This window comes from Nannospalax galili, unplaced genomic scaffold, assembly GCF_000622305.1.
Source record: "Nannospalax galili isolate Female #2095 unplaced genomic scaffold, S.galili_v1.0 scaffold1128, whole genome shotgun sequence".
Classification (NCBI taxonomy): Eukaryota; Metazoa; Chordata; class Mammalia; order Rodentia; family Spalacidae; genus Nannospalax; species Nannospalax galili.
In genome coordinates, this window is record NW_008358632.1 from 1,096,402 (window position 1) to 1,121,779 (window position 25,378).

General features: G+C 42.7%; 1 protein-coding gene across 4 annotated transcripts in view; it reads left to right on the forward strand.

Moving 5' to 3' along the window:
- Cdc27 (cell division cycle 27) overlaps positions 1–4,607 on the forward strand; it is a 76,362-nt gene extending 71,755 nt beyond the window's left edge. For all 4 annotated transcript variants that reach the window (XM_017795306.2, XM_008821888.3, XM_008821889.3 and 1 more), the window contains exon 19: positions 1,570–4,607. In XM_017795306.2, coding sequence (XP_017650795.1) covers positions 1,570–1,652 — 83 coding nt within the window. In that variant the 3' untranslated portion in view covers positions 1,653–4,607. The remainder of the gene's footprint in view (positions 1–1,569) is intronic.
- Positions 4,608–25,378: the final 20,771 nt, after the last annotated feature.

The following is a 25,378-nucleotide window of genomic DNA, read 5'->3' on the forward strand; positions in this document are numbered from 1 at the left end:
TTTGATAAAAGATTGGAAATTTTCTGACAAATTTTGATTAGATGCCTTTTGTTCCAGAAAACTTGGTGAAAATCTTAAACTCCAAGTCTGCTTTTTTAGCCATGAGGCAACCAGGAAGATTTACCCTACAAGAACCTCTTCAGCCCCTCCTCACCCTCAAATCTCTGAAGAAAATGGTTTTACAATTCCCACCCCCCCCCCAAAAAAAAAAAAAATACTCTCGCTAAGTTCTTATAATGCTCTTTTAAACTGAAGGACCAAGCCAGGCATGGTGGTACATGCCTTTAATCCCAATAGTTGGGAGGCAGAGACAGGTGGATCTTTGTGAGTTCAAGGCCAGCCTGGTCTACATAGAATTCCAGGCCAGCTGGGGTTACAGGGAGACCCTGTCTCAAAAAGATAGAAAAGAAACTGAAGAACTGAAGGTTATATTCCATATTTCTGTGGACTAGCAGGTACTACCCTCAAAGTCAAGTCAGTGACGAGTGGTTAGGAGAGCCAACTATGGTGGTACATGCCAGTAGGATATACTGAAGAGGTGGAGGCAAAAGGATCCGGAGTTTGAGGAGAGCCTAGGATACACAATTTTCAGCAGTATGGAGACACACACCTTTAATCCCACCCCTGGGAAGGCAGAAGCAGGTAGAGTTCCAGGGGCTGGAGAGATGACTCTGGTTAAGAGCACTGGCTGTTCTTGCAGCAGACCCAGATTCAGTTCCCAGCATGGTGCTAACAACCAACCATCCTTAACTCCAATTCCGGGGGAATCTGACGCCATCTTCTGGCCTCTACAGGCATTGCACCACACAGGTGCACTTATACACATGCAGGCAATACACTTACACATAAAAATAATAAAATTTTGAAAAAGAAAAGAAAAAACAAGTTAAATGTTAGCTTTTTTGTTGTTCCTGCTGCTGCTGTTTTTATCTCAGAGAGCTATTTCTAATTCCTAGGGTAGGAATAAAAAATTGGGGGGGGGGGGTTGCCTGGCATGGTGGCACATGCCTTTAATCCTAGCACTTGGGAGGCAGAGCCAGGTTGATCTTTATTAGTTCTAAGCCAGCCTGGTCTACATAGTGAGTTCCAGGACAGCTGGGACTACAAGGAGACCCTGTCTCAAAAAGACCAAAAAAAAAAAAAAATTGGGGAAAGGAAGGAGGCTAGAAATGTTGCTCATTTAGTAGAGTGCTTGTTCAGGGCCCTGGGTTTGCTCCCCAGCACTTTATAAACCAGGTGTGGCGGCACATGCCTATAAGGTAGCACTCAGAAGATGGAGGCAGGAACATCAGAAGTACAAGGTCACCCTTGGCTACATGGTGAGTTCCAGTCCAGTCTGGGCTACATGAGAGCCTGTCTTCAAAGGAATATGATCATTACTTAAAAGTTAAATATAGTAAGTTATTTCAGGCATGTTATAAAATGTGAAACTTAAACTGCATTTTATTAAAGGATATTAGGATTTTTTAATGGTCTTTAAGGCCTTATCTCAAATTAATGAAAATTATTTTCATGAACCAACAAGATGTATTTGTCACACAGCTTACACTTTCTGTTCTGTTTTCAAAGTGGGAACAGACGAATCCCAGGAGAGTAGCATGACAGATGCAGATGACACACAGCTCCATGCAGCTGAAAGCGATGAATTTTAACTTCTGGACATCAGACTTTTGCAACTGGATATGTGGCTAGTGCTGACTTCTTTCTTGTTCCTCCATATACTGCGTCTTCACTCTTGAGCCGACGGTATCATCATCCATCACTTACACCATGAGTGTGCCACTTTCACTGGACCCTGATGTATACAGAATGAACGGCAGTGCAATACTTTGCTGCTAACAAGCTGGCTCTTTTACCAGTATGAATGACAATTTGGATGGGGTAGGGTGGGGACCTTTCTTTTCTTTTTTTCTCTAATCTCCCTTGGTTGGAAAGCCATCATGGAAGGAAGAGTTATGTTTTATCTTGAAGGACCCATTAGATATGGAAATGGTGATGAACCAGATTTCTTGGTCATTTTTCCAAAATTCTCTTTTTTTTATTTGGTTCTGTTCCTGATAAACAGAGTGACTAACCTTCATTTCTAGGTTCTTCAAGAATGGTGTCAGCAAGTGCCAGATGGAACAATGAAAGACATTGCCTGTAACAGAATAAAACGTCATTGCCAAGGAATGTAGGTTACCTAAACTTGCAGTGTCTCCTATAAATAAATGCAATGGGCCTATTGAGACTCGTATGTGGGAATAAGATAGCCCTCCATGCGGTGTACACTTATTCTTGGCAAGAATGCTCTAATGTCTAACCAAGAATTTTAATTTATTCATCTTGCTTCAAAGTGTTGATCATTGTCTTGGTATTGCAAACCTTAAAGTTGGTCTTTACCATACTGCCTCTTCTCTTTGAGCTCTGTGGGATCACCTTTGACATTCAAGGATGATAGAGTGGTTCCCCACTGAAAAGCCAAAACCAGGCCCTTAAGAACTACTTAGGTTTACCACAAAATCAGTATGAGAACACTGAAGAAAAACTTTAGAGATCGTGATCAAGGAAGCCTTAAACAATTAGAATTATACCTAACCGGGAATCTACATATGTTTTGTAGACACTATCCCTTTGGCTTTTTGAGGTGTGTAAGTAGAGTGCAAGAATGTGTGCTCTCCTTTAGTGAGGTCCTTTCCAGTCTTTTCTGCTCTCTACTTCATGTTATTTTCAGTAATGTAAGTCACCAAAACTTGTACTGAACGAGTAATTGGATTTAAGATGTTGAAAACTTAGCCTAGAGAAAAATTTCTTATGACAGAGACAGATTGTCTTGTGAATTCATCATAACATGGGTTGGTATGTTTGGGGAATGGCCACAATTTTAAAGAAATGGGAATTATTGGAATTTCACAGTAACAGATTTAAATAGTCTTAAATTGTGTATCTCCTTTATTGTAATGTATTGGAAATTTTAGAGAAGCTTTAGTTAACATTTTATTAAGTGCCAATGTCAGAATATAACAAATTATAGTTTCTTGTGAGTGGCAGGCCTACAGTTATTTTGGATCATTTGATGAAGGACAAACTTACTGGTTACCTGCATTTGCTAGTCAAGCTGTGAAAATTAGGTGGATTACAAAAGATGTGGAAGAAAGTTTTTTAGCCTGTAAGCTCAGTAATTTTCTTGTCAGTTACTGTTAATCTTCTCATCCAAACATGAATTAGATACTTTTATCAATTCAAGTCAAAGTCTTGAGTTAGGTATAGGTACCAGAGAGGCATTTAAGATAATTTTCTGCCTAAATCTATGATTATGTGCTGTCTAAAAAGAAATAATTTATGAGGAAAAGGAAAGGTTGGGAATAAATGAATATCCTTAAAAATTCCCAAAGGCTAGCACTTCGATTCTAACAGATACTCCATTTTAATATCCATTAGCTATATAAAGTTTAATTTTAGTTCCTTTTACTTTATTTTAATTAGCAAATCATAAAGCCAGCTATATATTCATTTATCAAACAGTATCAGATCTAGAGTTAGTTTCATAGAAAGTTTACCTGAGTTCTGTTACACAGCCTGGAGAAAGCTAAGCTCAGAGCATAATTTACTGAAGTGTAATTATCTTTTTGTGGGAGGAATTTTGTCCTGTGCCAGAGGGACTTTCTGGTGTTGATTTTGAGACAAAGGGTAGAAGGATAGTTACAAAGGGCACACCATGGCAGTAGCCAGCTGAGGGACACTTAGGCCCCCACTTGGCCTACTTTTGTTTATTCCGCATACCTACTTTTAAAGTCATTTAGGTGTTTGAAGCCTTATTTCTATGTAGTAACTGTTTTTTGCATTGTTTTGGGGTTTTTTTCTCCTTTTTTTTTTCTTTTTTTCTTTTTCTTTTTTTTTTTTTTCCACAGAGTAGGGAATCAGACAACCAGAAGAAACACATTTTGGTCAAGCAAAATGTTTTTTTCAAATTTCAGAATTCTCTTTGAATGAAATTAAGAAGACTAAGTACTTTGCTATCTTTTTTTTTCTGTTTAAGCTTTTCACAGCTATACATATATATACATATATAAATATATATACACGCACACACAAAAGTATATTATAGCATTGCTTTCTTTTTCCCCATGGAAATGGTTATTACTCTAGGACTTTAGAAAGTTGGAATATTTTTTCAGGAAAACAAATGGTACTCAGAATAATGAAAGGTGGTCTCTACTTTTTCTGTATTTCATCACTTTGAATTTTTTATTTTATCCCAGAACCGCAAGAAACATTTGAACCATGCTGCTGTTGTACCTTAAAAACTCAGTGAGAACCAGTATTTAGTCTATTAAAAACACTCTTTTTGAAGAAAACAGTTTCAAAGTCTCTGATTAGCCAGAGTATAGTATGGGTCTTTGCTGAGAAATATGACCCGTTTTCTTTCTGAAAACCTGGGAAAATGCAAGTGTGGGTGTGCTATGTGTGTTCTATTTGCATTGAAACAATGTAATTTTGTGTCTTCTTTTTGCTTTTCCTGACTTATTTCAGAAATTGTACAGTCTTTGGGGGAAAAGTCTTCTGTTAATATATTTACAATTCATTAAAAATATGGAAAAATCCAAATAAATTACTTTTGAAAGCAATTTATAATCAAGTTGTTAAAGCTATATAAAAGCTGTGCCATCTGTATTTTTATACTAAGTCACAGCAGAATAGTAATGAAAGATGAGTTTTATGTTCTACAAGAACTTAGGACAATGTTTCTCTAATTTTTGCTTACACTCTTTTTAATATATATATTTTAAAGTTCATATCCTTTTTAGTCTTATTTGGAATTTCAAAATAAATATTATGACAAAAACAATGGTAATTTTTAGAATATATTATTTTCAAACTGCAGAACATCCTTATCAGCAGCTGCAACTTTGCAGGTCAACTAGTCAACTGCATTCTTTGATCATGTAATTTCTTAAGCTCCCTCAAGGAAGTGCAAAGTCTTAGTGTTACAATTAAAATCTATTTTAAAAATCGAGTTCTGGCCGGGCGTGGTAGCGCATGCCTTTGATCCCAGCACTTGGGAGGCAGAGGCAGGCGGATTTCTGTGAGTTCAAGGCCAGCCTGGTCTACATAGTTCCAGGACAGCTGGGGCTCCAGGGAAACCCTGTCTCAAAAAGACCAAAAAAAAAAAAAAAAAAAAATCAAATTCTGAAACTGGGCATGGTGGCTCATATCTGTAATCCCAGCACTTGACAGAGGCAGGAGTTCAAAGCCAGTCTGGGCTACATATATAGAGTTACAGGCCAGCCTAGGCTACAGAGTAAGACCTTGTCTCAAATGTGAAAAAATAAAAGGGGGTGGTGGTGGTAGGGAGGTGTCTCAGTGGCTTGATAATGCTGGAGCTGAGTTCAGAGTCCCAGCATCTATGTGAAAAGTATATGATAATTCCAGCACTGGGGAATCAGAGACAGACCCCTGGGGCTGGCTGGCCTGCCAGTCTAGCTGATTCAGTGAACTCCAGGTTCAGAGAGCTGCTACCTTAAAAAATAAGGTGAGTGACTGAAGAAGATACTGGATGTTAACTTCTGGCCTCTACAAGCACACACACATATACATATGCACACAAAAGTCAAGATCTGGGCTCAAGTGGTAGAGCACCTAACCTAGCAGGTATAAAGCTCTAAATTCAATCCCAGTACGCCCCAAAATAAATAAATGGACCAGGGAAGTAGCTCAGTAGAATACTTACCTATGCACAAAGCCCTAGGCTTGATCCCTAGCACTGAATAAGCCACGCTTGATGACTCGTACCAGTGATCCCAATACTCAGAAGCATGAAGATCAGAAACTGAAGATCATCTTCAGCTACATGGCAAGTCTGATGAGGTCAGCCTAGGATACATGAGAACCTATCTACATATATACATGAAAATCAGGATCCGAAGGAAGTATAATACACAAAATAAGTTTTACTCTAGTTTGAGAACTTTATCCAGATCTTTTGGAAACAGTTGAGTAAACTGAAAGGTCTTATTCAGTCTTGAAGAAAGAACAGCAACCCGGAATACACGAGAAGTTGTGTGAACTGAGCAGATCTGTGGATGTTTACCCTCAAGATGCCATGTGCTGTCAGAAGCTGAGCTGTGGACTTATTCTTTGGCCTCTTTTTAGCTGCTAATTCATGGTCATGAAGACTCAGTGTGTACTTTAAGGCCAAACTTTGTTCATTGAGAGAGATCTTACCCTATGTTTTGTGTCACATGCTTTGTGTACAGTTTTCCATGCAAATGTACAGATCCTCCTGCCTCTGCCTCCCCAGTGCTGGGATTAAAGGCATGTGCCACCACACCCTGCTCTAAAGTTATTTTCTTGAAGACAAGTCTCACCATATTGTCTATACTGGCCTGGAACTAACTTCTGGATTCAAGCTGGGTCAGCAGATGTGTGTCACCTTATAGGGCAGCATTGAAGGTTGATAACGTGGCTAGGGTATGGGGAGGAAACTGTATATATGTGAACAGAGGTATACACCACAGTGCACAGGTAGAGGTCAGAGGACAACCCCGGATGTCATCCTCAACTTCCACCTTAATTGAGACAGGATCTCTTTGTTGTTTTGCCTCTTTGAACACTGGCTACCTGAACCAAGAGCTTCTGAGGATTCTCCTGTCTCCATTTCCCATCTCACTGTCAGATTGCTAGGATTTCAGATGCTCCCACTGTATCTGGCTTTCAAGTGGGTATTGGGGATTCAAACTCAGGTCCTCCTACTTTTTTTTTGTTTTGTTTTTGTAGTCTTAAAAATTATTAATTTTTTTACGTAGTATATATACAGTGAAGTTTAAGGGGGGTGGGAATAGGAATAAGAAATCAAAGAACGGGGCTGGAGAGATTGCTCAGTGGTTAAGAACACTGGTTGTTCTTGCAGAAGACCCAGGTTTGAATCCCAGCACCCACATGGCAGCTAACAATTCCAGTCCCAAGGGATCTGACAGCCTCTTCTAACCTCCAAGGGCATGTGCGTTCACCTACATGCAGGCAATACACATGTACACATAAAGTAATTTTTAATTTAACAAATCAAAGACCAAAAGATTTGCCAACATGGGGTCAACTTTGATGGAATAATGAAAGTTTCCATTAGCTTTGTTCTTTTTGGGGGGAGCGGGGATCCTAATGAGTTTATTAGGCTTGCTAACAGAGTTGGTGGGGGCTTATTTACATAAGAGTGGATGCCCCTGCAAGGTCCTGCTTTTACACAGCAAGCATTTTTACCCACTGTGTCATCTCCCCGGCCCTGTTTTTTTTCTGACTGTATTGGAGATCAAATCCAGGGCTTTGTGTATGTTAGTCAAGTACTCTACCACTTAGCCAGATCCAGAGCCATTTCCTTTAGTTTGAGACATGATCACACTAAGTTGCTAGGCTGATCTTGAACTCACTATGTAGTCCACAGGCCTTAAACTTGTAGTCCTCCTTCCTTAGCCTCCCAAATAGCTTGGATTACAAGCCTGTATAACTCTGTTTTTTGTTTAGTTGGCAGGTTTTTGTTTTCTGTTTTGGTTTTTTAAAAATATTTTATTTTAGTGTGTGTTATGCCTGCATGTATGTGAGTGTGCCCATGTCATGCAATGCCCAGAGACGCCAGAACAGGGTGTCAGATCCCCTGGAACTGGAGTTACAGACAGTTGTTAGCCACCATGTGGGTGATAGGAATGGAACCTGGGTCCACTGGAAGAACAGTATGTGTTCTTAACGACTGAGCCATCCCTCCAGCCCCTCTGTTTTGGCGTCCCATTTTGTTTCTCCATTGCTGTGGCAAAATACTCTAACACTAACTTAGGGAGGAAAGGATTTATTCAGCTTACATCTCCAGGGTCACAGTTCATCAGGTAGCCCAAGGTAGGAACTCGGGGCAGGAACCTGGAGGCAGGAGCTGGAGCTCAGGCCCTGGAGGAATGCTGCTTACTGGCTTGCTCCCTTTACCCAGGTGTGTTAAGTTGAAAACTAAAGTATCCAGCATACCAGGCTACCCTCAAACTCACCCCCCTTCTACCTCAACCTCCTAAATGCTGGGGTTTAGGCATACACTACCAGGTCTGGAACCCTATGGGTTTTTTTAATGTATTGTTTATTTTGTGCATGTGTGTGTGTGTGTGTGTGTGTGTGTGTGTGTGTTCACACATGTACATGCCAAAGCATGTGTATGTGTAGAACTCAGAGGACAGTCTCTTCTCTCCACTGTGTAGGGTCCCAGGGATGGAACTCCAGTTGTCAGGCTTGGCAGTGAGTGCCTTTACCCTCCACTGAGCCATCTCACCAGCCTCGGAACCTTGTATTTTTTAAAGAACTAAACTAGTATCTAGGAAATGTAGATTTTTGTCTTTCATTAGCTGGATGACCTTGAACAATCTACTTTTTAAAAAATATTATTTTTATTTTTTATTTGTATGAATGTGTTGCCTGCATGTGAGTGTACCCACGTCATGCCAGAGGAGGTCAGAAGAGTGCATTGGATTCCCCTGGAACTGGAGTTATGGACAGTTGTTAGCCACCATGTGGTGCTGGGAACTGAACCCAGGTCCTCTGCAAGAACAGCCAGTGCTCTTAACCACCGAGCAATCACTCCAGCCCCATAATCTTGAACAATTTAATGAATTATTAATCTTTTTCTCATTAATACAAAGAAGATAAACTCTGCTCTTAGCAAGCTGAAGGACTTTTGTAAGACATCTTAGAAGTGCTTGGTAAAACTGAAGCACTGTAGTATTAATCAAATGAAGATGATGTCATGGAAAATTGATGATCTAGAACCCAAACATGTTTCCTTTGAGATAAGTTTAATAGAGAACAGTGAATTTTTTATCTAGAGCAGGATTGTCGACTGCTCTTTTTAGAGCACAGTCATGCCCATTGATTTACATATTATCTATGACTGTTTTGAGTCATTGCACAGAATCTGTGTGAAGCCTTAATATTTATTGAGAGTATTATGAGGTTTGGGTGTTTTTGTTGATTTGGTTTTTTGGTTTTGTTGTTTTGTTTTTCAGAGAGGGTTGTTGGGTTTTTGCTTTTTGTGGATGTTTTTTGTTTGTTGTTTTAAGACAGGGCCAACTGGGTGTGGTAGCACAAGCCTTTAGTCCCAGCTCTTGGGAGGCAGAGACAGCCTGGAATACATGGTGAGTTCCAGGCCAGCTGGGGCTACAGGGAGACCCTGTCTCAAAAGGATCAAAAAAAAAAAAAAAAAAAAAAAAAAAAGAAGACTTGGTCTATTGTAGCTCAGGCTATCTTTGAACTTGCCTCAAACTTGGTATGTAATCAAAGCAAGCCCTGAACTCCTGATCCTTCTGCCTCCACCTCCAAAGTGCTGGATTACAGGTATCACCAACTATAACTGGCTAATATTTATGATGATACTTGACTTTTTTTTTGGTCTTTTTGAGACAGGGTCTCCCTGTAGCTCCAGTTGGCCTGGAACTCACTATGTAGACCAGGCTGGCCTTGAACTCACAGAGATTTGCCTGCCTCTGCCTTCCAAGTGCTAGGACTACAGGCACGTGCCACCACTCCCGGCGATACTTGACTTTTTATAAAAAGTTTTGTGGTTCCCTGATCTAGAACTTACAGCTGGACTGGCATAACCTTTTCAAATCACCGAAAGAGCTTGTTGTCTCCAAAGTCCTAGATTTTTCTCAATTTTGTCAGTTTTTACATCGCTGACCAAGATTAGACATGAAACAAAATCCAGCAATAGTTCTTATTTTCTTTTTTGTCTGTTTTATTTTTGTCTTTGGTTTTTTTAGTTTGTTTGGTTTTGTTTTTTATGTGTTTAAGTGTATCGTCTGCATGTATGTGGAGTACACCTGTGTCATGCAGTGCTGCGGAGGTCAGAAGAGGGCTTCAGATTCCCCTGGAACTGGAATGAAGGATGGTTTGTAGTTGCCATGTCAGTGCTGGGAATTGAACCTGGGTCATCTGCAAGAGTAGTCAGTGCTCTTAACCGCTGAGCCATCTCTCCAGACCTTTTGTTTTTGCTTTTTTTTTTTTTTTTTTTTTTTTTTTGGTCTTTTTGAGACAGGGTCTCCTTGTAGCCCCAGTCCTGGTCCTGGAACTCACTATGTAGACCAGGCTGGCCTCGAACTCACAAAGATCCACCTGCCTCTGCCTCCCAAGTACTGGGACTACAGGCGTGCGCCACCACTCCTGGCTGTCTTTGTTTTTTTGAGACAGGTCTTACTACGTAGTCCTGGCTGGCCTAGAACTCACAGAGATCTGCTTGCCTCTGCCTTCCAGGTACTGGGACTAAAGGCCCAGTTCTTTTTATTATTTTTATTTATTTATTTATTTATTTATTTATTTATTTATTTTTGGTCTTTTTGAGACAGGGTCTCCCTATAGCCCCTGCTGGCCTGGCACTTGCTATGTAGACCAAGCTGACCTCAATCTCACAGAAATATGCCTGCCTCTGCCGAGTGCTAGGACTAAAGGGCTGCACCACCACGCCTGGCACATTGATATAAGCCCTATGCACCAGTAGTTCTGGCACGGGAAGTAGAGGCAGAGGATCAGGAGTTTAAGGCCTGCTTTGACTACATACCAAGTTTGAGGCCAGCCTGGATGACATAAGACACTATCTCAAAGAACAAGAATTAGAGCTGAAGGATCAGAGGGTAAAGGCACCTCTGACAACCTGAGTTCATTCCCCAAGACCCATATGGTAGGAGAGTCCCAGGTCTCAAAGTTGTCCTCTGGCTTCCAGAAGTGCACCATGGCACACTTGCGCGCGCGCGCGCGCACACACACACACACACACACACACACACACACACACACACAAAATACATAAAATGTAAAAATAATTATAAAAGAGGCCAGAGAGATGGCTCAACAGTTAAGGGCATCAGGTGCTCTTGAAAAGGACCCAGATTCTGTTCCAACAACCATAACTCCAATTCCAGGGGATTCAAAACCCTCTTCTGACCTCCACAGCAAATGCATGCAAAGGTATACTTATACATGCAAGCAAAACACTCATACAATAGATAACAATTTTTTAAACTGTGGAGAGCAGTCTTGGAAGCACATGCCTGGAACCCCTGCCCTTAGAAAGTGAAGGAAGGAGGATTAGGAGTTCAAGGCCATTCTCTCCTACATAGCAAGTTTAAGGCCAGCTTACGTTATATGAGGCCCTGTTTCAAAAGAAGAAAAAAAAAAAGACCAAAATGACAAAAGAGCTGGGGATATAGCTCAGTAAGTGCCATTCTCAGAACTCATATTAAAAAGCTAAGAACAGCCAGGCATAGTGGCATACGCCTTTAATCCCAGCACTTTGGAGGCAGAGACAGGCGGATCTCAGGGAGTTCAAGGCCAGCCTGCTCTACATCGTGAGTTCCAGGACAGCTGAGGCTACAGGGAGACCCTGTCTCAAAAAGACCAAAAAAAAAAGCTAGTAACAGCCAAGCATGGTGATACATGCCTTTGATCCCAGCATTTGGGAGGCAGAGGCAGGCAGATATCTGTGAGTTCAAGGCCAGCCTGCTCTACACAGTGAGTTCCAGGACAGGTGGAACTACAGGGAGGCTCTATCTCAAAAACAAAAACAAAACAAAACAAAAAACAAAAAAAGCTAGGAACAGTAATTCCAGCACTGGAGAAGCATTGGTAGGCAAATTCCAGAACCCAAGGTGGATGTGACTAAGGAAAATTACTCGAGGTCATCCTATGGGATACACGTTCACACGCATACAAAATGCACGCAATGCAACATAAATAAACCTGTAGAAATTTTTTTAAAAGAAGATGAATTGGGGCTGGAGAGATGGGATGATTCAGCAGTTAAGAGCACTGACTGCTCTTGCAGAGGACCTGGGTTTGATTCCCAGCACCCACATGGCAGCTAAGAACCGTCCTTAACTCCAGTTCCAGGGGAATCTGAAGCCCGCTTCTGACCTCCGCGGCATTGCATGACATGGGTGCACTCACATACATGCAGGCAATACACTCATACTCATAAAATAAAAATACTAAAATTATTTTTCAAAAAAGATGAATTAGGGGCTGGAAAGATGGCTCGGCAATTAAGAACACTGGTTGTTCTTGCAGAAGACCCAGGTTAGAGTCCCAGCACCCACATGGCAGCTAACAACTGCCCATAACTCCAGGCCTGAGGAATCTGACAGCCTCTTCTGACCTTCGTGGGCATTGCACGACACGGGTGTATTTACCTACATGCAGGCAATACACACATACACATTAAATAAATAAATAAATAAATAAATAAATAAATAAATAAATAATAATTAAATAAAAATAAATAAATAAATAAATAAATAAATAAATAAATAAATAATTTTTAAAGATGATGAATTGAAGGTTTTCTGCTTCTGGGGTGGTGGTGCACACCTTTAATCCCAGCACTTGGGAGGCAAAGTCAGGCAGATCTCTATGAGATCAAGGCCAACCTGGCAGTATACAGAGTAAGTTCCAGGTCAGCTGGGGCTACAAAGAAACCCAGTCTCAAAAAAATAAAAAACAATGGGCTGGAGAGATGGCTCCATGGTTAAGAGCATTGGTTGCTCTTGCAGAGGACCTGGGTTCAATTCCCAGCACCCACATAGCAGCTAACAACTGTCTGTAACTCCAGTTCCAGGAGAATTTGATGCCTTCTGACCTCCATGGGCCTTGCATGATCAGGTGCACTTTCCCACGTGCAGGCAAAACACTCATACACATAAATTATTTTCTTTATTTCACATTCAAAAGACTAGAAAAAAAATTTAATTAATTTTAATTTTAATGTATTTATTTTTGTTTTTTTGAAATGGGATCTCCCTGTAACCCCAGGTGACCAGGAACTCACTATGTAGACCAGGCTGGCCTAAATCTCACAGAAATCTGCCTGCCTCTGCCTCCTGGGTACTGGTATTAAAGGCAAGCTCCACTATGCCCAGCCCCCAAAATTCAAGTATGATTATATATTATTAGTAGAATCCAGAAAAACTACCTACACATTTATTCTTGGAATTTGTCTTGAAGAGTACATCTTGACAATATGAAAACACAAATACATAAATGTATTGGGGGGATTTTTTTTGAAGATTTAAACATTTTTATGTGTATGTGTTCTACTGCATGTATATATGTGCATGCAAAGCCCATAGAGGCCAGAAGAGGGCATCAGAACCCCTGGAACAGGAGTTATAGCCAATTGTGAGCTGTCATGTGGGTGCTGGGAACTGACTCTGGTGCCTCTGCAAAAGCTTAGCAAGTGCTCTTAATCACTGAACCATCTCTCCAGACCAGACTTTCGGTCATTTTTTTTATACTTGTGAAGTATTGGAAAGCATTACACAAATGTCTGAGAATGAGAACGAGATTGGATAAACTGTGACGCACCTACAATGGAGTGCTGTGAAGCTTGAAAAGGAATGCAGATGGTCGCTATGAACTACTATAGACTAATTTCCAAGAAATGTCATTTAATTAAAAAGTACAGTATAGCCAGGTGTGGTAGTACACATCTTTAATCCCAGCACTCAGGAGGCAGAGAGGCAGGCAGATCTCTGTGAGTTCAAAGCTAGCCTGGTCTACATAGCGAGTTCCAGGCCATGTCTCAAAAAAGGACCAAAAAAATAAAAAAGATTCCCATCATGATATCTCCATCTCCCATCATTCACCAACCCTCATCCATCCCTCCATAGGAAGTGATGGTTTGGGCCCCTGGTAGGTGTCTATTTTCCTTTCCATTACCCTGGCTAGTTTAACATCAAGCTTCATGTTTCCTCAACCTTCTGCTCCCATGACCTTCTAGGCTACAGCAACCCCCAGTTATGAATGACCACATAAGAGAGCTTCCCTGGCCTTGGGAATTCACCTGCTAATACTGCTACTGGCAACAAGATTCAAATCTCTGACTTATAACCTTAACTTCTCTTAATTTCACTACTCCCTTAATTCTTCCATCTTCTGGAGGCAAGATCTCTCTCTCTCTCTCTCTCTCTCTCTCTCTCTCTCTCTCTCTCTCTCTCTCTCTCTCTCTCCCTTCCTCCAAACTTATCTAAACTTATTGCAGCCAAAAAGTCCCTATCTTCAAATACACTTATGCTGGGTACCGGGAGCTTCCATGTATGAACTGGGGAGGAGCACAATTCAAGCCATAGCATTCAGGTATTGAAGACAGTACAGAGGATGGTAAAGGCTATGACAAACTAGGAAAGCACAAGCCTGGTCTACAGATGCAGTTCAACCCAGATGTTTCCATGTAAAGGAGGCCCTTAACATTAATTATGCCATGGAAGCTTTGACAGGCTCATAAGACCTAAGAATGCCCCCACCTCCCTCCTTCCTTTCTGCCCTTGCCCCTCTCTCAATCTCTCCTTCCTCCCTTTCTTCCGTGCATATGTGTGGTATATGAATGTGTATTCGTTCATGGGGGTTTGTGTACCCATGTGTGCCTGCTTATATGGAAGTCAGAGGTCAATACCGGGTGTCTTCCTCAGTTGCTCCTTTTTTGGGGGGGATGTTGAGACAGGGTCTCCCTGTAGCCCCAGCTGGCCTGGAACTTGCTATGTAGACCAGACTAGCCTTGAACTCACTGAAATCTTCCTGCATTTGCCTCCCACTAGCTGAGATTAAAGGTGTGCACCACCACTCCTGGCAATCCCTTTTTTTTTTTTAAACAGAGTCTCTTTGCTGAACCTGAAGCTCATTATTTCAACTAGACTGGCCAGCAAGCTCCAGGGATCTGCCTGCCTCCTGCTTCTCTCATGAACCCGGCTTTCTATGTGGGTGCTAAGGAGGTCCAAAGTCAAGTCCTTATGCTTTAGTAGCAACCACTTTACCCATGGAGCCATTTTCCCAGTCCCTCCCTTCTTTATTCTAATATGTAAATAATGCTCATACACTGAATAAACCTAGAACTATCCTCCAACACTCTGGTGGCTGAGGCAGGAGGATCACCAAGAGTTGGAAGCCATTGAGGGCTAAACAATACCAGGCATGGTGGGCACACCTTTAATTCCAGCACTTGGAAGGCAGAGGCAGGGGAATCTCTATGAGTTTGAGGCCAGCCTGGTCTACATAGTGACTTCCATGCCGACTGGGACTAGGGAGACCCTGCCAAAACAAAACAAAACGAAACCCAACAACAACAATAAAAAAGCCCAGCTAAACAGAACAAAAATAACTAGATGAATTTGATTATAGAAACCAAAGAACTAGTCTCTAAATAATTAAACAAAGAAAGGGGTCTAGAAAGATGGGTCAGTGGTTAAGAGCACTTGCTGTTCTTGCAGAGGACCTGGGTTTGATTTTTAAAAACTTGACTGCTCACAACCATCTGTAATTCTAGCACCCAGGGGATTCTATGCCCTCTTCTGGCCTCCAAGGGCACCAGACACACAGATGATGTACGTACATACACGTAGGCTGATAGACTGTATGAATTGCAGAGAGCCACAAGCCTCATTAGGGAAAGCCATAAATCCCTTAAAGTGTCTAACTGGCAGCCCTTAATTGGCAGCCTGGCCTTGCTCAAGCCTGGCCTTGCTCAAGCCTTATCAACTGGTCACTCCTGGGACTGAGAGACTGTTTGTGGAGCCCACCTGTCTCCTTTAGCGCCATAGATAACTCACCTGCCTGTCTGAGAAACCAGACCCTCAAGGACATCAAACCCAGGCACTAATTGAACACCCCACAAAGTGCAGCTGTGTCTCAACCCCAGTACAACCTCCCCTCCCCGCGTTTCTTTGTCTAGTTGTAGATGCTTAGTCCGTGCAGACAGCCTCTACCTCTCACTGTATCTTCTTTGAATAAAGGAAGATATATTCCTTGCTTGTTGCAGGTCTGGCTCTGCTTTCTTGTCTCCTACTCCTCTATCTTTCCTTTTATTTTCCAAAAATCTAACATAGGCAAATGCTCATCACATAAAAATAAATCTTAAAGCAAGCAAGCAAACAAAAAGGTCATCTTGCTTGGGGATCCCAGGCTCAGGCTGGTATAGGGGTTTGGGGAAGGTGTACCAGATACATGGGTGTCAGCAGTTGCAAACTTCACAGTGCTCTTTTTCTGATGCACAGTTGTTATGTGACAGTCACCCAGTGTTCTGAGTTCTATAACACTATGCACTGGTAGAGCTCACTGAAGTGGGCAGTGCTGAGAGATGGACATGGTCCTGCATTTATGCTTTGGGTACTCCACCTTTTCCATGCCCTCTGTGGCAGCTTTTGGGGTATAATCTACCGGCCTTTATGCAGTGCACTCCACAGAGCAGAGGGCAACTTCCCAGCCACCTGGAAATGGACAGATCATCCTCTCTCCTGCCTCCAGATTAAGCTAGGGTGCTGCAGTCAGTCCTCACCATCTCTAGGCCCCGTCCCCAGGATTGCCTTTATTTATTTATTTATTTATTTATTTATTTATTTATTTATTTATTTTTATTTATTTATTTATTTATTTATTTATTGTGTGTGTGTGTGTGTTTGTATGGGTATGTGCATGCCACAGTGTACATGTGGAGATCAGAGAACAACTTGTAGGAGGCAGTTCTCTCCTTCCACATGTGGAACCCAGAGATTGAACTCAAGTCTTCATGACTGGCAGCAGAGTGCCTTTACCCACTGAGCCATCTTGTCAGCCCAATTACCTCCAATATTCATTGCATGTAAGGGTGATCTTTCCTAAAGTGTTCATTTGGCCATATTTCTTGGAGGCTTAAACCCCAACTAAGGTGAAGCATATACCTCTCACATATAAGGTATTCTGCTGATTGACCCAACCTTTCTGTCCAGACAGAGGTTCTCAGAATGTGACCCTCAGACCAACAGTCCTAAATGCTAGGCTCTGCTCTGACCAACCAGATCAGAATCTGCAAAAGTGGCTCAGGAGACTGTGCTAAAGGGTTGTTTTCAGGGCTGGCAATGTAGCTCAGTTATAGTGCACTTGCTAGCACCTGCAAAGGGCATGGGTTTGATCCCCAGCACTATAAAAATAACAACAAAAGAGAACTATAAGCTTGGAGGGAGAGCCAAGATGGTGGCAGCGAGGCTGCAGGTACCAGAGCAATGGTGGTAGAGATTGCTCTGGATGTGCTAAGGCACAAGAATAATGGGCTGTGGGGTACATGGTCCAAAGTGGTGGATGGCAATGGTGATGATGAGAATGGGGAGGATTTTTTCATGTGCTCTGCAAGGCCTGGTCCAGGGCTGTGAAGGTGGGGCATTTTATTTATTTATTTATTTATTTATTTATTTATTTATTTATCTATCTATGTATTTATTTTAATTTTTTTTTGGTCTTTTTTTGAGACAGGGCCTCCTTGTAGCCCCAGCTGTCCTGGAACTCACTATGTAGACCAGGCTGGCCCCGAACTCACAAAGATCCACCTGCCTCTGCCTCCCAAGTGCTGGGATTAAAGGCATGTGCCACCATGCCCAGCAGGTGGGGCATTTTAAATGGGAAGCAACCTTCATGTTTCAATCAGAGGATTTAAAATGTCAAGAAAGTCAAGTCAGCAAGTAACTGTTGCCTCTGTTTGCAGCACTGTAGCCAAATGTTTTTCTTAAACACATGTATAATCATGTGGATAGGACAATGGAGGCAGGAAAATAGTAGGAACCAGTGTAACTGAAATTATGTATGACCCCTCCCTTGAGCTTGGAACTGTGGTTGCCTCCTTTGAACCTGCAGCTGTGATCCTTCCCATGAACCAGAGCTATGATCGCCTCCCTTGAGCCTGGTCCCCAACTGTGAGTGACAGTTCCACATTCCTCTGGTGTGGGCTGATGGTGGAGCAGAGTGGAGGGTGGAGGACTTCTCCATGTTGGGCAGCAGTTTCACCCTTGTCTGAGTGACTGTATTCCCCACAATCCCCTCCTCTGAGGTCCCAAGTTGTACATGGCAGTGGCTTTGCTTCTGTGTTGGGCATATGCTGGGGCCAGGGAGGTCTCTGTCATTTACAGAGTCTTAGGAGGACTGCTTCTCAAGAGTGGATTTCTCACCTCCTTTGATGGCCATCCATGGTCTTGACTCCACATGTGGTCCTGGGCATCCAGGCCTTGATGGTGGGCCTTTCCCATTCCCAGGCACTGAGGTTTTCCTTCATTTTTCTACTACTCTTCCAGAGCCCCAGTGTGCCTTCACCTGTGCCCTACAGAAAATATAAATCACCTAACTGAATTTCTAGAGATAAAAATCACAGTCTGGGCCAGGCATGGTGGTGCATGACAGCAGTCAGGAGGCAGAGGCAAGTGGATCTCCATGAGTTCAAGTCCAGCCTGGTCTACATAGTGAGTTCCAGGCCAGCTGGGGCTATGGGGAGACCCTGTCTCAAAAAATGATTAAAAAAAAAAATTCAAATCACAGTCTGGGAAGCTTAAAATAAAAAAATAAATTTAAAAAACTATACAGTTATTTGAGCCAATCCTAGTGGTGCATGCCTGAAATCCCAGCCTCAGGAATGGCTCTTGTGAACATTAAGTCATGACAGCCACCATTCTAGATTAATCTCTTGGTTCTTTTCTTTTTTAAATTACATGTATTTACTTATTTTGTATGTGTGTGAGAATATATGCAGGCATGCATGTACCTCAGCACAGCTGTGGAGGCCAGAGGGCAACTTGAGGGAAGTAGTTCTCTCTACCATGTAGGTCCTGGAGATTGAACTCAGGTTATCAGGCTTGGTGGCAAGCACCTTTACCCACTGAGCTATCTTGCCAGCCCTTGAGTCCCTTCTTGGACTCCGCTTCAGCCATACCAAACTCTCAGTTTCTGGAAAGGTGTATGCTGACCCCTTACCTGGAATTCGAATGTGCTCTTCACTCCCTGTCTCCTGCTTCCCTCTAGCTCCACCCGCATTCCATTATCATGGTTTTGACTGTTTTTGTCTGTCTTCCCCACTTCCTTGTAAACCTGAAGGTGGGGCCCTCATATGATTCACCATCACATTTCAAAGTTCTGTCCATGCCTAGCACATAGCAGTGCTCCATGATTGTTTAATTTTTAGATTTATTTTATTTTTACTCATGTGTGTGTGTGTCTACCGCATGTGTACAGGTACACTGGGGGGCCAGAAGAGGGCACCAGATCCCCTAAACTGGAGCTACATGTGGTTGTGAGAAGTCTGAGATGGATGCTGGGAAGGAAATTTGGATCTTTTGGAGAAGCAGCTAACACTTTTATACACTGAGCCATCTCTCCAGCCCCTCAGTGATTATTTTCACATCAAACCTTGAGATGAAGCTAAATAGAAACTTAACAGCTGAAACCAGGGAGCCTTTAGCTGCTGTGTCTCTTGCAGAAGAGCCCAATAAAGGATCACTATATTTGTGTGCATATTACTCCAGCCCTACCTTATAGTTCTGCCCAATGATTTCTTCAGTAAATAGATGGCAGCATGATGAAAGGAAATGGCAAGTGTATGGAATTGTAAAGGAAAGTAAATACAAATGAATGGGTGTGGGGACAGTCTGCATAATTCAAGATTACATGCAGCTTTTCATCTTGCCCTAGTTGGCTTTCTATTGCTAAAACAAAAGCACTGACTAAACCCAACTTGAGGAGGAAAGGTGTTCTGGTTTGTTTCTCCATTGCTGTAACAGAATTCTCTGACCACTACCAACTTGAGGAAGAAAGGGTTTATTTGTCTTACATCTCCCAGGTCACAGTTTGTCAAGGAGCCCAAGGTAGAAACTCAGGGCAGGAACCTGGAGGCAGGATCTGGAGCACATGCCATGGAGGAATGCTGCTTACTGGCTTGCTCCCCTGGCCCCTGCTCAGCCTGCTTTCTTATGCAACACAGGCCCACCTGCCCAGGGGTGGCACCACCCACAGTGGGCTGGGCCCTCCCACATCACTCATCAAGAAGATGCCCCACAGACATGGCCACAGGCCAGTCCAATGGAGGCAATTCCCCAACTGAGGCTCCCTCAACCCAAGTGTGTCAAGTTGACACTAAAGCTATCCAGCACAGTCAGGTTTATTGTATCTGACTCTTCCAAGTGACAGTCCATCACCAAGGGAGTCATGGCAGGAATTTAAGCGGAGCAGGAATCTGGAGGCAGGAACTGAATCAGGGACCACGTGCCCTGGGGTGGCACCGCCCATGATGGGCTGGATCCTCCCACATCAAACAGCGATTAAGAAAATGCCTCAACAAGGCAGATCTCTGTGAGTTCGAGGCCAGCCTGGTCTCCATAGTAAATCCAGGCCAGCTGCAGCTACAGGAAGACCTTGTCTCAAAAAGACCAAAAAAAAAAAAAAAGACTGAAAAAAAAATAAGAAAGAAAATGCCTCAAAGATGTGGCCACAGACCAATCTGATGGAGATAATGCCTTAAAGTTCCTTCTTCCCAGGTGTGTCAAGTTGACAACTGATGCTATCCAGCAGACATCTCATATCTATATCTGTATCATCTATATCTATATCTATTGACTGTATGTGCGTTTCTCTGTGTGCATGTGCGCACATGAAGAACAGAGTGGACTTTGGATGTCTTCCTCATTTTCTCTCTACTAACTTTGTTTTTACGTCAGGGTCTCTCAAGAGCCCACTGATTCAGCTAGACTGACCAGCAAGCCCCAGGGTCCTCTGGTCTCCACCTATTCAATGCTGTGGGTACAGGAATGTGCTGGGGATTGAGCTCAAGTCCTCATGCTTACATAGCAAGAACTTTACTGACACCGTCTCCTTAGTCTCTCTCCTAATATTTTAACCTAGAGGGGCAAAGCCCTAGGTACTGAAATGCAACAATGACATTGGCCAGACTATTGAGTATGGATTATGCACAAGATTCTCCCTGTGTTAAATTTTACAACAGCCTCACAAGGAATTATTGTTGAGAACACTGATAGTTCCTAAATATTTGTGTAAGGTACGATAGTGGGAACATGTCAAACTCATGGCTATTGAATTTGAATTTGAATTTGCTGTGAAGAGAAACACGTGGTCGCATACAGCACCCCAGCCATGTTGCTCATGGAGGGAGTGGTAACGATAAGGCTCATAGCACAAGCCAATGGCTGAACCAAACTTCAGGAACAGGTTGTTCGTCAGTTTGAGATTAAGGCTCATGTATCCTAGGCTGGCTTCAAATCTGCTATGTTGCCAAAAATGACCTTGAACTCCTGATTCCCCCGGCATTCCCCATCCCAAGATCTGGGATTACTGGTGTACAATACCATGTCAGAATCACATATATATATATATATTTTGGTCTTTTTGAGACAGGGTCTCCCCGTAGCCCAGCTCATCGGGAACTCACTATGTAGACCAGGCTGGCCTTGAACTCACAGAGATCCACCTGCCTCTGTCTCCTGAGTGCTGGGATTAAAGGCGTGCACCACCACGCCCGGCATCTTGTTTATTTTTATCTTATGAGTTTCCACCATGATGTGCAATGCCTGCGGAGGTCAGAAGAGGGAGTCGGATTCCCATAACTGGAGTTAAGGACAGTTGTTAGCCACCATGTGGGTGCTGGGAATTGAACCCCAGTCCTCTGCAAATGCTCAGTGCTCTTAACTGCTGAGTCATCTCTCCAGCCTCCAAATATTTTTTATAATGGCTCAACTGTGTCATCTTTTATTCGGTTTGGTTTAGTCTGGTTTTTTGAGACAGAGTCTCACATATAGTGCTGGTTGGCCTGAAACTTGCTATGTAGACCAGACTGGCCTTGAATTCACAGAGATCTCACCCGCCTCTGCCTCCCACATGCTGGAATTAAAGGCATGTGGCACCATACCTGGCTCAAGTGTATATTCTTTTATTTTATTTCAAAAAATTTTATCCTTGTAATTTTAAATAGGAAGTAAACACTTAGTAAGTCATTTTTTATGACTTAAAATTTAGCAGAGAATCATCTCCCAAAAGTTGTCTTGTGATCTCCACACATGTGCAGTGGCACCCTTACACCTGCACTCACACAGATACACCATGCACACACAATAATAATGATACAATTTTTTTTTTAATTTAGAGGGTCGGAGAGATAACTCAGTGTGTAAATGAGGACCTGAATTCAAATCTCTAGTACTCATGTGAAAAGGGGGTGTGGCTGAGCTCTGTGCCTGTAAATCCTGTGCTATGGGGGCTGAGACAGGAGATCACTGGGGCTCGCTGGCCCCCAGTCTAGCTCAGATTCAGTGAGAGACCCTGTCTCAAGGGAGTAAGACAGAGCATGATAGAGCAGGACTCTTGATATTCCTGTTTCGTGTACACTCCCACACCCACAGATGTAAGCATACATCACACATATACACTGCACTCTCACAACATTAAAATAAAAAATAAAAAAGGTTTGTTTTAATCTTTAAATTCTACATTAATAGTCTATGGCCCTAGATTTTATTTACCACTTTCCTTTGAGTCTGAAGAAAATGTGTGCACAGTTTTCCTCTTTTTCTCTCAGTCTCTGTCTTTTTTTTATTATTTTATTACTTTTATGTGTATGTGTGTATTGCCTGCACGTAGGTAAATGCACCAGTGTCGTGCAGTTCCCTCGGAGGTCAGAAGAGGCTGTCGGACGCCCTGGAACTGGAGTTACGGACAGTTGTTAGCTGCCATGTGGGTGCTGGGATTCAAACCTGGGTCTTCTGCAAGAACAGCCAGTGTTCTTAACTGCTGACCATCTCTCCAGCCCCCAGCATGATTGTTTTAAAAAGTGGAACAAACATACATTTATTATGAGAAAGTGAGGAAACCTCCCAAGAGTGAGAGAGGTTCCAAGGGAGAAATACCCCCATCAGTGTGAATATTATTGCTCATCTTCATATCATGCAATGCCAGTTTAAAAGCATTTTTAAGCTGAGCATGGGGGCACATGCCTTTAATGTCAGCACTTGGAAGCAGAGGTAAGGGGATTTCTGTGAATTTGAGACCAGCTTGGTATACATAATGAGTTCCAGACCAGCCAGGGTTACATAGTCAGATCCTGATCCTGTCTCAAAAAAATTAAAATTATATATAGACAGAGAGAGAGAGAGAGAGAGAGAGAGAGAGAGAGAGAGAGAGAGAGTTCCACCTCTGTGTGAATGTGGAGGTCAGAGGACAGTTTGGGTGAGTTAGTTCTCTCCTTCCATCATGTGAGTCCCCGGAATTGAACTCAAGTCATGAGACTTGGCATCAAGCACCTTTATGTGCCAAGCTGTCTTGCTGGTCCCAATGAAATGCAAATAAATAAGCACTGGGCTGGTTAATCTTTAAGATTTATCTATTTTCTTTTATGTGTATATGTATGTACCTGAGTATGTACACTATGTGTGAGCAGGTAGGTGTCCAGAGGCCAGAAAACAGCATCAGATCCCTTGGAACTTCTGGTGGTTGTGAGCTACCCCATACGGGTGCTGAGAACTGAACCCAGGTCCTCTGCAAAGGGTAGCAAATGTTCTCAACCACTGAGCCATCTCTCTAGCCCCGTGTTCTGGTTAATCTTTTTTTTGTTTTAATTTATTTTTTTGTGTGTGTGGGGAGCATGTTTGACAGCTGTGTGTGGGGACCATTTTGTGGAGTCAGTTCTCTCTTTCCAACTGCATTCTGAACCAGGCCTTGGGGCGCACACGGCAGGGTCTGAGTGGCATGAAAAAATCCTCCCCATCTTCATCATCACCATCATCATCCACCGCCTTGGACCATGTACCTCACAGCCCATTGTGCTTATGCCTTAGCACACCCAGAGCCACCTCTGCCACCATTGCTCTGGTACCCACAGCCTCACTGCCACCATCTTGGCTCTCCCTCCAAGTTTATAGTTCTCTTTTGTTGTTATTTTTATAGTGCTAGGGATCAAACCCATGCCCTTTGCAGGTGCTAGGAGCAGTAAGCAGTTTAACCCCTGAGCAATCTTTCCAGCCCTAGAAGGTTGTTAAAAGCTTTAGAGAACATTTAACTTGTGCATTAAATCACCAGAATTAGACAATTTTGGTTTGTACTTATATGTGTATTCTATTCTTACCAGAACAGTAAAATACTTTATGAAACCATCTCATCCTTATTTGATTTTTAAAACAGGGTTTTGTTGGCCGGGCATGGTGGTGCATGCCTTTAGTCCCAGCACTCAGGAGGCAGAGGCAGGCGGATCACTGTGAGTTCAAGGCCAGCCTGGTCTACATAGTGAGTTCCAGGACAGCTGGGGCTACAGGGAGACCCTGTCTCAAAAAGATCAAAACAAACAAACAAACAAACAAAAAACAGGGTCTCACTTGCTATGTAGAGCAGGCTGGCCTGAAATGCATAGAGATCTGCTGGGATTAAAGGCATGCACCGCCACACCTGGTTTAACTCATTGGTTTTGAATGACAGGTGTGTTTAACAGCATGGTGCTTCAGCTTACTGATGAGAAAGGAATGATAGAAAGGAAGGAGAAGTATGGATTGCCTTGTCTTCCTTTTCCTTTTATGCCAACAGTTTTAGCGTAAATGTTTGGTTATTGATGTATTTCTTTTGTTGTTGCTTTATTCTGTGTATGAGTATTTTGCCTGTATGTATGTAAGTGTACCATGTGCATGTCCAGTGCCCAGAGAGGTCAGAAGAGGGCATCAGATCACCTGGAACTGGAGTTACAGACAGTTGTTAGCTGCCATGTGGGTACTGGAGACTATTACTCTCAACTACTGAGCCAGCTCTGCAGGCCCACTATTTTTTTTTTTTTTAATGTATAGCCTTCATTAATCCTCCTGTCTTTGCCTCTCGAGTATGAGACTACAGCTGTGTGCTCCCATGCCTCCATAATATTGAAAATTGACTTGAATAAGAAAGTGTGTGGGGCTGGCCATGTGGCTCAGAAATAGAGTATTTGCCTAGCATGTGCAAGACCCTGGGTTTGATCCCTAGCACTGCATAAACAATAACACAATGCCTATGAAATTGGTGAGCATGGTGGTACATGCTTTTAATCTCAGCACTTGAGAGGCAGAAGCAGGCAGATCTCTGTGAGTTTAAGGCCAGCCTGGTCTACATAGGGAGTTGAGGTCATCCAGAGCTAGATAATTGTTGAGAAATCTTGTCTTTAAAAAAAAATGCCTGGGCTGGAGAGATGGCTCAGTGGTTCAGAACACTGACTGTTCTTGCAGAAGACCTGGGTTCGAATCCCAGCAGCCACATGGCAGTTAACAACCTAACGACTATCTGTAATTCCAGATCCAGGGGATCTGACAGTCTCTTCTGTCCTCCACAGGCATTGCATGACACGGGTGCACTACCAACATGCAGGCACTATACTCATACGCATAAAATTTTAAAAAAAAATCACTGGGTGCTCCTGCAGAGAACCTGGGTTTGAGTCCTAGCATCCACATGGTAGCTAATAACAGTCTGTGACTCCAGTTCCAGGGGATCTGATGCCCTCTTCTGGCCTCCTTGGGCACCAGGCAAGTACATGGTGCACTTATATACAAGCAGGCAAAATACTCATACACATAAAATATAAATA